General features: G+C 38.7%; 1 gene segment (V, D, J or C); it reads left to right on the forward strand.

Moving 5' to 3' along the window:
* Positions 1-17,304, forward strand: part of LOC122814894 — a 129,986-nt gene that overhangs the window by 46,137 nt on the left and 66,545 nt on the right. The window contains 1 exon segment of the C gene segment in view: positions 12,212-12,517. Coding sequence covers positions 12,212-12,517 — 306 coding nt within the window.

Genomic DNA, 17,304 nt, shown 5'->3' on the forward strand with positions numbered 1-17,304 from the left:
AGAATTACTGGATTCTGCTACACACACTTAATGGCATGCTGTTACACACACTCACTGACATGCTGTTACACACACTGACATGCTGTCACACACACTGATATGCTGTTACACATACTCACATGCTGTTACACACACTGACATGCTGCTACATACACTTACTGACATGCCCCTACACACACTTACTGACTTGCGGCTATACACACTTACTGACATGCTGCTACACACATTTACTGACATGCTGTTATGCATACTTACTGACATGCTGTTACGCATACTTACTGACATGCTGCTACAAACACTGACATGCTGCTACAAACACTTACTGACATGCTGCTACAAACACTTACTAACATACTGCTACACAGACTTACTGACATGCAGCTACACACACTTACTAACATGCTGCTACACACACTTACTGACATGCCCATACACACACTTACTGACATGCCCCTACACACACTTACTGACATGCTGCTACACACACTTACTGACATGCTGCTACACACACTTACTGACATGCCCCTACACACACTTACTGACATGCTGCTACACACACTTACTGACATGCCCCTACACACACTTACTGACATGCCCCTACACACACTTACTGACATGCCCCTACACACACTTACTGACATGCTCCTACACACACTTACTGACATGCTGCTACACACACTTACTGACATGCCCCTACACACACTTACTGACATGCCCCTACACACACTTACTGACATGCTGCTACACACATTTACTGACATGCTGCTACACACACTTACTGACATGCTCCTACACACACTTACTGACATGCTGCTACACACACTTACTGACATGCTAGTACACACACTTACTGACATGCCCCTACACACACTTACTGACATGCCCCTACACACACTTACTGACATGCCCCTACACACACTTACTGACATGCTGCTACATACACTTACTGACATGCTGCTACACACACTTACTGACATGCCCCTACATACACTTACTGACATGCCCCTACACACACTTACTGACATGCCCCTACACACACTTACTGACATGCCCCTACATACACTTACTGACATGCTGCTACACACACTTACTGACATGCCCCTACACACACTTACTGACATGCCCCTACACACACTTACTGACATGTTGCTACACACACTTACTGACATGCCCCTACACACACTTACTGACATGCCCCTACACACACTTACTGACATGCCCCTACACACACTTACTGACATGCCCCTACACACACTTACTGACATGCCGCTACACACACTTACTGACATGCCCCTACACACACTTACTGACATGCTCCTACACACACTTACTGACATGCTGCTACACACACTTACTGACATGCTGCTACACACACTTACTGACATGCCCCTACACACACTTACTGGCATGTTGCTACACACACTTACTGACATGCTGCTACACACACTTACTGACATGCTGCTACACACACTTACTGACATGCCCCTACACACACTTACTGACATGTTGCTACACACACTTACTGACATGCCCCTACACACACTTACTGACATGTTGCTACACACACTTACTGACATGCTGCTACACACACTTACTGACATGCCCCTACACACACTTACTGAGATGCCCCTACACACACTTACTGACATGCTGCTACACCCACTTACTGACATGCTGCTACACACACTTACTGACATGCCCCTACACACACTTACTGACATGCTGCTACACACACTTACTGACATGCTGCTACACACACTTACTGACATGCCCCTACACACACTTACTGACATGCTGCTACACACACTTACTGACATGCCCCTACACACACTTACTGACATGCCCCTACACACACTTACTGACATGCCCCTACACACACTTACTGACATGTTGCTACACACACTTACTGACATGCTGCTACACACACTTACTGACATGCTGCTACACACACTTACTGACATGCCCCTACACACACTTACTGACATGTTGCTACACACACTTACTGACATGCTGCTACACACACTTACTGACATGCTGCTACACACACTTACTGACATGCCCCTACACACACTTACTGACATGTTGCTACACACACTTACTGACATGCCCCTACACACACTTACTGACATGCCCCTACACACACTTACTGACATGCTGCTACACACACTTACTGACATGGTGCTACACACACTTACTGACATGCCCCTACACACACTTACTGACATGCCCCTACACACACTTACTGACATGCCCCTACACACACTTACTGACATGCTGCTACACACATTTACTGACATGCTGCTACACACACTTACTGACATGCTGCTACACACACACTGACATGCTGCTACACACACTTACTGACATGCTGCTACACACACACTGACATGCTGCTACACACATTTACTGACATGCCCCTACACACACTTACTGACATGCTGCTACACACACTTACTGACATGGTGCTACACACACTTACTGACATGCCCCTACACACACTTACTGACATGCTGCTACACACACTTACTGACATGCTGCTACACACACTTACTGACATGCTGCTACACACACACTGACATGCCCCTACACACACTTACTGACATGCCCCTACACACACACTGACATGCTGCTACACACACTTACTGACATGCCCCTACACACACTTACTGACATGGTGTTACATGCTCTTACAGACATGCTGCTACACACACTTACTGACATGCTACTACACACACTTACTGACATACCCCTACACACACTTACTGACATGCTGCTACACACACTTACTGACATGCCCCTACACACACTTACTGACATGCTACACACACTGAAATGCTGCTGCACACACTTACTGACATGCCCCTACACACACTTACTGACATGCTCCTACACACACTTACTGACATGCTGCTACACACACTTACTGACATGCTGCTACACACACTTACTGACATGCTGCTACACACACTTACTGACATGCCCCTACACACACTTACTGACATGCTGCTACACACACTTACTGACATGCTGCTACACACACTTACTGACATGCTGCTACACACACTTACTGACATGCTCCTACACACACTTACTGACATGCTGCTACACACACTTACTGACATGCCCCTACACACACTTACTGACATGCTGCTACACACACTTACTGACATGCTACACACACTTACTGACATGCTGCTACACACACTTACTGACATGCTGCTACACACACTTACTGACATGTTGCTACACACACTTACTGACATGCTACACACACTTACTGACATGCTGCTACACACACTTACTGACATGCTGCTACACACACTTACTGACATGCCCCTACACACACTTACTGACATGCTGCTACACACACTTACTGACATGCTACACACACTTACTGACATGCTGCTACACACACTTACTGACATGCTGCTACACACTTACTGACATGCCCTACGCACACTTACTGACATGCTGCTACACACACTTACTGACATGCCCCTACACACACTTACTGACATGCTGCTACACACACTTACTGACATGCCCCTACACACACTTACTGACATGTTGCTACACACACTTACTGACATGCTACACACACTGAAATGCTGCTGCACACACTTACTGACATGCCCCTACATACACTTACTGACATGCCCCTACACACACTTACTGACATGCCCCTACACACTTACTGACATGCTGCTACACACATTTACTGACATGCTGCTACACACACTTACTGACATGCTGCTACACACACTTACTGACATGGTGCTACACACACTTACTGACATGCCCCTACACACACTTATTGACATGCTACACACACTTACTGACATGCTGCTACACACACTTACTGACATGGTGCTACACACACTTACTGACATGCCCCTACACACACTTACTGACATGCTCCTACACACACTTACTGACATGCTAGTACACACACTTACTGACATGCTACACACACTGACATGCCCCTACACACACTTACTGACATGCCCCTACACACACTTACTGACATGCTGCTACACACACTTACTGACATGCCCCTACACACACTTACTGACATGCCCTACACACTTACTGACATGCTGCTACACACACTTACTGACATGCTGCTACACACACTTACTGACATGCCCCTACACACTTACTGACATGCCCACACACTTACTGACATGCTACACACACTTACTGACATGCTGCTACACACACTTACTGACATGCCCCTACACACACTTACTGACATGCTGCTACACACATTTACTGACATGTTGCTACACACACTTACTGACATGCTGCTACACACATTTACTGACATGCCCCTACACACATTTACTGACATGCTGCTACACACACTTACTGACATGCTGCTACACACACTTACTGACATGCTGCTACACACACTTACTGACATGCTCACACACACTTACTGACACTACTGACATGCTACACACACACTTACTGACATGCTGCTACACACACTTACTGACATGCCCCTACACACACTTACTGACATGCCCCTACACACACTTACTGACATGCTGCTACACACACTTACTGACATGCCCCTACACACACTTACTGACATGCTACACACACTTACTGACATGCTGCTACACACACTTACTGACATGCTGCTACACACACTTACTGACATGCCCCTACACACACTTACTGACATGCCCCTACACACACTTACTGACATGCTAGTACACACACTTACTGACATGCTGCTACATACACTTACTGACATGGTGTTACATGCTCTTACAGACATGCTAGTACACACACTTACTGACATGCTGCTACACACACTTACTGACATGCCCCTACACACACTTACTGACATGCTACACACACTTACTGACATGCTGCTACACACACTTACTGACATGCCCCTACACACACTTACTGACATGCTAGTACACACACTTACTGACATGCTGCTACACACACTTACTGACATGCTGCTACACACACTTACTGACATGCTGCTACACACACTTACTGACATGCCCCTACACACACTTACTGACATGCTGCTACACACACTTACTGACATGCTGCTACACACACTTACTGACATGCCCCTACACACACTTACTGACATGCTACTGACATGCTGCTACACACATTTACTGACATGTTGCTACACACACTTTCTGACATGCTACACACACTGAAATGCTGCTACACACACTTACTGACATGCTGCTACACACACTTACTGACATGCCCCTACACACACTTACTGACATGCCCCTACACACACTTACTGACATGCTGCTACACACACTTACTGACATGCTGCTACACACACTTACTGACATGCCCCTACACACACTTACTGACATGCTGCTACACACACTTACTGACATGCCCCTACACACACTTACTGACATGCCCCTACACACACTTACTGACATGCTGCTACACACACTTACTGACATGCTGCTACACACACTTACTGACATGCCCCTACACACCCTTACTGACATGCTGCTACACACACTTACTGACATGCCCTACACACACTTACTGACATGTTACTGACATGCTACACACACTTACTGACATGCCCCTACACACACTTAATGACATGCTACACACATTTACTGACATGCCCCTACACACACTTACTGACATGCCCCTACACACACTTACTGACATGCTGCTACACACACTTACTGACATGCCCCTACACACACTTACTGACATGCTGCTACACACACTTACTGACATGCTGCTACACACACTTACTGACATGCCCCTACACACACTTACTGACATGCTGCTACACACACTTACTGACATGCTGCTACACACATTTACTAACATGCCCTACACACACTTACTGACATGCTGCTACACACATTTACTAACATGCCCCTACACACACTTACTGACATGCTGCTACACACATTTACTGACATGCTGCTACACACACTTACTGACATGCTCCTACACACACTTACTGACATGCTCCTACACACACTTACTGACATGCTGCTACACACACTTACTGACATGCTACACACACTTACTGACATGCTGCTACACACACTTACTGACATGCTGCTACACACACTTACTGACATGCCGCTACACACACTTACTGACATGCCCCTACACACACTTACTGACATGCCCCTACACACACTTACTGACATGCCCCTACACACACTTACTGACATGCTGCTACACACACTTACTGACATGCTGCTACACACACTTACTGACATGCCCCTACACACACTTACTGACATGCCCCTACACACACTTACTGACATGTTGCTACACACACTTACTGACATGCTGCTACACACACTTACTGACATGCCCCTACACACACTTACTGACATGCCCCTACACACACTTACTGACATGCTGCTACACACACTTACTGACATGCCCCTACACACACTTACTGACATGCCCCTACACACACTTACTGACATGCCCCTACACACACTTACTGACATGCTGCTACACACACTTACTGACATGCCCCTACACACACTTACTGACATGCTGTTACACACACTTACTGACATGCCCGTACACACACTTACTGACATGCTGCTACACACACTTACTGACATGCCCCTACACACACTTACTGACATGCTGCTACACACACTTACTGACATGCCCCTACACACACTTACTGACATGCTACACACACTTACTGACATGCTGCTACACACACTTACTGACATGCCCTACACACACTTACTGACATGCCCCTACACACACTTACTGACATGCCCCTACACACACTTACTGACATGCTGCTACACACACTTACTGACATGCCCCTACACACACTTACTGACATGCCCCTACACACACTTACTGACATGCCCCTACACACACTTACTGACATGCCCCTACACACACTTACTGACATGCCCCTACATACACTTACTGACATGCTCCTACACACACTTACTGACATGCTGCTACACACACTTACTGACATGCCCCTACACACACTTACTGACATGGTGTTACATGCTCTTACAGACATGCTACTACACATGCTTACTAAAGTGTTCCTACACACATTTACTAACATGCCCTATACACATTTACTGACATGCACCTGCAAACTGTTTTTGACATGCTGCTACAAAGTAGGTCTAGGACTCCTCTTATTTAGGAAGAAACAATTATATACATATTATAGAAAATTTAGTCTTACTGCCATGATGATAAGACATATTCACAGTCTGTCAATAAGCATAAATACATGTTTAGCAAGTACACTGAACAAGAGTGTGACCATGACAACTGACACTCAATGAGTCGAGTACCAGTATTTTGGGTAGGATCCTATAAGTTATTATTTTAATATTTGCAAACTAGACTATAAAGGACTTCATAGTGAAGGCAATGCTGATAAAAAAGTTTGTATGTAAATTATGATGTAACTGTACTGTTACTTAAGAAATTAATATACAAGATTCATTTACAAGTGCAGTAAATTTAGTTACATTGAAAATGTAGGCATGGCATGGTATAGGGCTGCACTGCAAATACCCATCCCAATGTTATAGATCATGCAAAATGTGTCTGAAGTCATCTGTAGTATAGGGAACAGCTTGTAAGATGATACTACCATCCATGTGTATGTTTCTCCCTAGTCCCCTAAAAGCAGCACTGTGACTGCTGTACAGCTTTATCTGTATGTCAGAAATGGCAGACATCAGTGCTTCCTGTCATGTGATGTCTCCAGGACCAGTAATGACTAATAGTGTGGGCACCAGCAGCACCACAACGATTTCTAAATGATGCAGTCTTCGAAGTAGTTAGGAAAATTGTCAAGAATCAGCTTCCTTTGGATCATCATGTTAAGTCTATCAAAACTAAGGCTGTGCATTACCTCAGTATTATGGGAAACCCTTTATCTGTCAGGGTTGGATGTCATCTGGTCTGACTTTGTGTCTCACATATGCTCTTTGACAACATCTTTTGCATTTATACAAACAGATAATTGCATTTGCTGAAGTCTGTCTGGAGCATATTTCATCTGTTAGAAACTTGGGGTACCTTGAGGGATGTAGGATATTACATTTGTAGTCACTCCGTTATAAATATTTTAGAGAGAAATCAGTATAAGAATTCAAAGCATTGAATGATGCTGTTTTACAGTAAATGCTTAACTTAACCATATGGAGTAATACTTTGACATTAAAACACAGAAATATTAGTTTTGCTATCTCTAAGCACCATTCTTCTATGAGGAATAATTATATTACTGTTGATCCTCTACATTTAGAATAGTGACATCCACTATTAGAATCTCAAACAATCTAAGTATTTTCACGTTAGGTCTACATAACGGGTTCACCTGTGTCCCCATATTCATTATCTTCATCTGCTAACTTGCAGTGTCTTTAATTGATACTCTGGCATGTATTAATCTTATTTATGCAGTCTTGGTATATTTTATAAAATCAGATCCTGAAGCATATTGAGATACTATGTTGATGAAAGCAGAATGAATAGAGCCCATGAAACATAAATCTTACTTTCATTAAGTTAGATTCACAACAACAGACTATGTCCCAGAAAAGCAGTCAGTCTTCTCTGGCATCCTCATTAACATCAACAGCTCTTATTCTGATACAGAATCAGGCCCCTGAACTGTGGGATCTTTTAGAAAAAAAAAGTATGGAAGAGAGGATTAAATGCAGCTTGACATTCGGTTTCTGCCATGTCAGCTACCGTGCATGCAACTAGGCTACTGCTTTGTGCATAATCACTCATGTGACTGAATTATTCATGAGTATAAACAAACAAGCTGCCTTGTGTATAACCACACTGCTGCCCTGTTCATAATTACTTATGTGACAGAATTATTCATGAGTGTAAACATACAAGCTGCCTTGTGTATAACCATGCTGCTCTCCTGTTCATAATCACTCATCTGACAGAATTATTCATGAGTGTAAACATACAAGTTACCTTGTGTATAACCATGCTGGTGTCCTGTTCATAATCACTCATCTGACAGAATTGTTCATGAGTGTAAACATACAAGTTACCTTGTGTATAACCACACTGCTGTCCTGTTCATAATCACTCATGCAGCTTGACTACTGCAGGAGAACACAATCAGGTATACAGCTAGGCCCTGCTATGTATATAAGTGGGTCTACTTCATTTGCCCTAACTTCCAATTGACTGACACCCATTTGCCTGAAACCAGATGACTTGAAATTTAATTTGACTGACACTTCATTTGACTGACAAGTATTATTGGCAAGAAAATGGAATATGCCCCCTTCCCCACTGTAGTGTGACCCTGGAGTTAGAATATAAATGTTAGGGGGTTGTGGGGGGCACAGCCCCCCACTTACTTTTGTTTTACTAAGCAATATTAAAGCAAAACCAAACAATATAATATGAAATTAAGTCAGGGGCTTCGCTCCCACAGCCCCCTAACTATGTATTCTAACTCCAGGTTCGCACTACAGTGGGGAAGGGGGCATATTCCATTTACTTGCTAATAATACTTGTCAGTCAAATGAAATTTCAGTCAAATGGGGTCAGGCAAATGGGTGTCAGTCAATTGGAAGTTAGGGCAAATGAAGTAGACCCATATAAGTACACATGCAATGCAACAATGTGCCTGCCATGTGCATAATGCATTAGTCTGAGCTACTTTTATGTCTATAATTATGTAAGCAAATAGGCTACTGATGTGTTAAACCATTCATGTAAGTCAGTTATTGCCATGTGAGCAACTATCTGTGCAAAAGGGTTACATGCCATATGCACCATAATTAATGCTCAGAGAGAGAGCTGAAGTCACCAGTAGTACATTTTGTTTGCTAAAGGTAGTTTGTGTATTATATGCATTTCCTTTATACTTTTATTGTTTTTTGTAGTTTATATTATGTTTTTCATGCATGCCACATTGAAAGTGGTTTGTTTGAGGTTAGACTGCCCAGTTTTTATGTAGAGAAGGCCCCTATTGAGTATTGATTACAGAGCATACCTGTCCAACAATGGTGGTGTGATGAAAATGTTCCAGTGAAAAGCATCACATTTAAGTGTTTAAAATTCCAAGTTTATGCTTTACACATGCCTGTTATGGTTGCCCATTTAGGTGGAAGGACGTATCTACCTCTGCTTGAGAGAAGGCTTCACAGGAATAGCAGTCAGGTTATTATTTACATACTAAAGTTCTAGAACACAGAGGTGATACCTTTGTACTGTATCAGCACAGGTTGTATTATACACCCTACTCAAGCTTTCAAACTACAAAAAGCATTGCCACAAACATACGTAGCCCCAAAATTCAAGCAAACTCTACTGTAAAAATTGTATTGTTGCTGTATTTACTTCAGTGAAATAATGACATTTCTATTTTACTGTTTTGCTTTGTAGGTAGCTGCTCTGATAACAACTATGCCTTTTAAAACATGGCCTAGGGTGTGCATAGGAAAGTGATTTTACAGTGACAAGGTCATTAAAGGACAGTCTAGCTGTGGGCTAAATGGAAGGAAATTGGTCAGATAAAAGATAAACACTAAACAATATGCATTAAGCAAGTTTTTGATTCACTGGGCAAATATAAGCCTTTTGACTATACACTCCAGCTGATCTTTTGGCTAATGTATTAGAATATATTGTAAACTTCCCTTAGAAAGCAATGCAATGATCATAATATATAATTATAACTGCACATGTTTATGTTGCTAACAGTTCTATTTTTCTTTTGTCCTTCTCTTTAGAAAAGTATTTTGAAAGTGGGAATCATTGAAGGACCCCTCATCATGCCCCAAGAACCCCCTTTATTGGACTACACGAAATGCTTTCATGTGCCTCTGATTAGAATAGAGTGATGTTTTCACAACATAGAATTGCTTAGTTTCCCCATATTCCTGACTATTCTTTAATAGTTAGTAGTACTTGTTGTTTAATAGTTTTAGTGCATAAAAGGGGATTTAATTAATGATTCTGATAATGAATTAAAGTTGTGTGTATGTAAGTACATGCAGATGTTGAGGAAAAATATATGCTGGTCTTCTTAATATATATTCATAAATAACATTTATAGTGTGCATGTTCAGTAGGAATAAAATTAAAATATTACAATATTTTTGATCATGTCACAAAAGTTAATGCAATGTTGCTTCAAGAAAAAAATGTGTCTGTCCTTTAAGTCAGTATCCTAAAAGAAGGTGTTGCAAGGTAGCATTGGCGTATCTCACATATATAGGTCAGTCACTTGACTTAAAATATCTTTTGCAAGAAACTGTTTTGAAATGCCAGACTTGTTATTGAATGTGCTTTATATTAAAGGGGACAAAACAGCATATTTTTAGCACAGATGCCCTTCTGTTTTCTTTTGATTTAAATATTCAGTTTTACTTTAATGACTTGTTTTGATTGATAGCTAATTTATTTACATTTATAAGATTGATACTGTGAGCTCCTCCCAACAACTGCTGTCCCTATATCACACAGTACATTATAGGATGTGTCACAGGTTTTTCATGACAAAGACCATGTGACAGATACTGAATCACCAAAACAGGGTATAAGTGCTTTTTGTAATTGTTTCTTTGGGAGGCAGACATCCACGTCTTCAATTTGGGGGGGGGGTGCCTTCCTTGAGGAAGGTGTTCACATCCCTCCCCGTGTAAGGGGGCTTTGCCATCCTTCACCCCATTCACCCAACCGTACCAAAATAATTATTTTGGAAGTCACAGAACTTTGGGAATAGCCTGCACTGATCTCCACTAAAAGAATATTCTGTCACACGGTCACATACAACTAGTCTTCAACTATTATGTCCATGACCAATCAGCCATATTCTGTCATACTGCACTGAGGACTTTTTCTTTTCAAATAACTCTGTCATTAATATCACAATTCGGTTTAAGCAGCGTAATTGAGGAAAATACATTATGAATTCTGAGATTAGTTAAAATCTGTGCAGATCAGACAGCATCACATACATAGAGCATTTCTTTAGCAATCATTATTCAGGTTCTACGTAAATTCCCAGCTGCCATGGAAAACAACTCAGGCTGCATAACTATCCAGAATAATCCATATAATATGCAAATGTTGGTGACAGACTATCAATTGATCTGATTTATGGCTGGTCTTCCAGTTACATATTCGACTAACTGTGAATTCATTAATAATTTTTACATCTGCTGTACTTTTTCATCTTATCTAGCATACGCAGCTGAGGTGTCCATTTTGAAACTCTCACTTCAAGATCTATTTACGAAAAACTATGTCACTGCTACATGTGTTGTAAAGGCATATCCACTACAAGGAGTGGAAATTATCTGGAAAACTGATGAGAAAATTATTAATAAAACTGTGGAAAACAATTTCTGTTCTGAAAATGAGATTAAAACTATTAGATATACTGTCAATATACCTACCAGTGACTGGAAAGCCAAGAAGCCATATGTCTGTGAAGCAAAACACCATTGTTTCAAATCTTCCTTTGAAGCCAAAATCACGAGGCATGAAGGTACATAAATAATTATGTCATGTGATATTATACTATTACAAAGAATGCAGCAGTTTTATAAAACTGTGAGAATATAATCTACTGGATTCATTATATAGAAATAATAACATGTTCATTCAAGTATACATTACATGAACTGATGCATAAAATAATCCGATGTGGACTATCTTACAGTGAATTATGGTTTGCAATAAGCTTTTTTACCCTTATTTATTTGTTTTACTTTTGTTTACCCAATTTGTCTGAGTGAGTTTAGTCAGAAAACCCTTTTCATCGGAACATTGAGTAGAAAAGATCCAACATATTATAACATTTTAAAACAGACATTAGGTAATATACATGAACAGACATTAATAAGTAACATACATGAACAGACATTAATAAGTAACATACATGAACAGACATTAGGTAATATACATGAACAGACATTAGGTAATATACATGAACAGGCATTAATAAGTAACATACATGAACAGACATTAGGTAATATACATGAACAGACATTAGGTAATATACATGAACAGACATTAGGTAATATACATGAACAGACATTAGGTAATATACATGAACAGACATTAATAAGTAACATACATGAACAGACATTAGGTAATATACATGAACAGACATTAGGTAATATACATGAACAGACATTAGGTAATATACATGAACAGACATTAATAAGTAACATACATGAACAGACATTAGGTAATATACATGAACAGACATTAGGTAATATACATGAACAGACATTAGGTAATATACATGAACAGACATTAGGTAATATACATGAACAGACATTAATAAGTAACATACATGAACAGACATTAGGTAATATACATGAACAGACATTAATAAGTAACATACATGAACAGACATTAGGTAATATACATGAACAGACATTAGGTAATATACATGAACAGACATTAATAAGTAACATACATGAACAGACATTAGGTAATATACATGAACAGACATTAGGTAATATACATGAACAGACATTAGGTAATATACATGAACAGACATTAGGTAATATACATGAACAGACATTAATAAGTAACATACATGAACAGACATTAGGTAATATACATGAACAGACATTAGGTAATATACATGAACAGACATTAGGTAATATACATGAACAGACATTAGGTAATATACATGAACAGACATTAGGTAATATACATGAACAGACATTAATAAGTAACATACATGAACAGACATTAGGTAATATACATGAACAGACATTAGGTAATATACATGAACAGACATTAATAAGTAACATACATGAACAGACATTAGGTAATATACATGAACAGACATTAATAAGTAACATACATGAACAGACATTAGGTAATATACATGAACAGACATTAGGTAATATACATGAACAGACATTAATAAGTAACATACATGAACAGACATTAGGTAATATACATGAACAGACATTAGGTAATATACATGAACAGACATTAGGTAATATACATGAACAAATATACATGAACAGACATTAGGTAATATACATGAACAGACATTAATAAGTAACATACATGAGCAGACATTAGGTAATATACATGAACAGACATTAGGTAATATACATGAACAGACATTAATAAGTAACATACATGAACAGACATTAGGTAATATACATGAACAGACATTAATAAGTAACATACATGAACAGACATTAGGTAATATACATGAACAGACATTAATAAGTAACATACATGAACAGACATTAGGTAATATACATGAACAGACATTAGGTAATATACATGAACAGACATTAATAAGTAACATACATGAACAGACATTAGGTAATATACATGAACAGACATTAGGTAATATACATGAACAGACATTAATAAGTAACATACATGAACAGACATTAGGTAATATACATGAACAGACATTAGGTAATATACATGAACAGACATTAGGTAATATACATGAACAAATATACATGAACAGACATTAGGTAATATACATGAACAGACATTAATAAGTAACATACATGAGCAGACATTAGGTAATATACATGAACAGACATTAGGTAATATACATGAACAGACATTAATAAGTAACATACATGAACAGACATTAGGTAATATACGAACAGACATTAATAAGTAACATACATGAACAGACATTAGGTAATATACATGAACAGACATTAGGTAATATACATGAACAGACATTAATAAGTAACATACATGAACAGACATTAGGTAATATACATGAACAGACATTAGGTAATATACATGAACAGACATTAGGTAATATACATGAACAGACATTAGGTAATATACATGAACAGACATTAATAAGTAACATACATGAACAGACATTAGGTAATATACATGAACAGACATTAATAAGTAATATACATGAACAGACAGATAATATACATGAACAGACATTAGGTAATATACATGAACAGACATTAGGTAATATACATGAACAGACATTAATAAGTAATATACATGAACAGACATTAGATAATATACATGAACAGACATTAGGTAATATACATGAACAGACATTAGATAATATACATGAACAGACATTAGGTAATATACATGAACAGACATTAGGTAATATACATGAACAGACATTAATAAGTAATATACATGAACAGACATTAGATAATATACATGAACAGACATTAGGTAATATACATGAACAGACATTAGGTAATATACATGAACAGACAGATAATATACATGAACAGACATTAGGTAATATACATGAACAGACATTAGGTAATATACATGAACAGACATTAGGTAATATACATGAACAGACATTAGGTAATATACATGAACAGACATTAATAAGTAACATACATGAACAGACATTAGGTAATATACATGAACAGACATTAGGTAATATACATGAACAAATATACATGAACAGACATTAGGTAATATACATGAACAGACATTAATAAGTAACATACATGAACAGACATTAGGTAATATACATGAACAGACATTAGGTAATATACATGAACAGACATTAATAAGTAATATACATGAACAGACATTAGGTAATATACATGAACAGACATTAGGTAATATACATGAACAGACATTAGGTAATATACATGAACAGACATTAATAAGTAATATACATGAACAGACATTAGATAATATACATGAACAGACATTAGGTAATATACATGAACAGACATTAGGTAATATACATGAACAGACATTAATAAGTAACATACATGAGCAGACATTAGGTAATATACATGAACAGACATTAGGTAATATACATGAACAGACATTAGGTAATATACATGAACAAATATACATGAACAGACATTAGGTAATATACATGAACAGACATTAATAAGTAACATACATGAGCAGACATTAGGTAATATACATGAACAGACATTAGGTAATATACATGAACAGACATTAATAAGTAATATACATGAACAGACATTAGATAATATACATGAACAGACATTAGGTAATATACATGAACAGACATTAGGTAATATACATGAACAGACATTAGGTAATATACATGAACAGACATTAGGTAATATACATGAACAGACATTAATAAGTAACATACATGAACAGACATTAGGTAATATACATGAACAGACATTAGGTAATATACATGAACAATTATACATGAACAGACATTAGGTAATATACATGAACAGACATTAATAAGTAACATACATGAACAGACATTAGGTAATATACATGAACAGACATTAGGTAATATACATGAACAGACATTAATAAGTAATATACACGAACAGACATTAGATAATATACATGAACAGACATTAGGTAATATACATGAACAGACATTAGGTAATATACACGAACAGACATTAATAAGTAATATACATGAACAGACATTAGATAATATACATGAACAGACATTAGGTAATATACATGAACAGACATTAGGTAATATACATGAACAGACAGATAATATACATGAACAGACATTAGGTAATATACATGAACAGACATTAGGTAATATACATGAACAGACAGATAATATACATGAACAGACATTAGGTAATATACATGAACAGACATTAGGTAATATACATGAACAGACATTAATAAGTAATATACATGAACAGACATTAGATAATATACATGAACAGACATTAGGTAATATACATGAACAGACATTAATAAGTAACATACATGAACAGACATTAGGTAATATACATGAACAGAATCAAGTATGACATTCTCAAAAAGACATACTCAAAAGTTTGACCACCATGTTGCTTCTGTTGTACGGAAAGCTTTCTACATGGCCAACCTCATAAGTAAGGGTATCTCATCCGGGGACAAGGAGGTCAGAACATCCCTGTAGTCTTCCCTTATAAGGCCCATTATTGAGTACAACGCCCCTTTCATCATGTACCTCACAAAGCACCTTGATGAGACTGCTCATGAATACAAGTCAAGCTCCACTCAAGTAACCCACACGCATGGCCTCAACCTGGTCTGTGACATCAATAGGACTTGTTGGTGGGACAGATTTGAGTCCCAGAGACTCCCCCATCTGTGGAAGAGACTCCCTCTCCATATCAAGCAGAGAACCTCTTTATCCCTTTTTAAGCACAACCTGGATAACTGGATGGGAACCAAAAAATGCACCCTTGAGATTCCACCTGTGTCCCTGTTGGACAGGGGCTTTGGGTGCTGCCTTGTTTAAACATGGGCTAAACTCTTGGTTAGGCTTATAAGGACCTGAGGGCCAATAGCCTAGTAACTTCCTATGATCCAATGATCCTA

The sequence above is a fragment of the Protopterus annectens genome, chromosome 11.part0 (assembly GCF_019279795.1).
Source record: "Protopterus annectens isolate FY-2018-M chromosome 11.part0, PAN1.0, whole genome shotgun sequence".
Taxonomy (NCBI): domain Eukaryota; kingdom Metazoa; phylum Chordata; order Ceratodontiformes; family Protopteridae; genus Protopterus; species Protopterus annectens.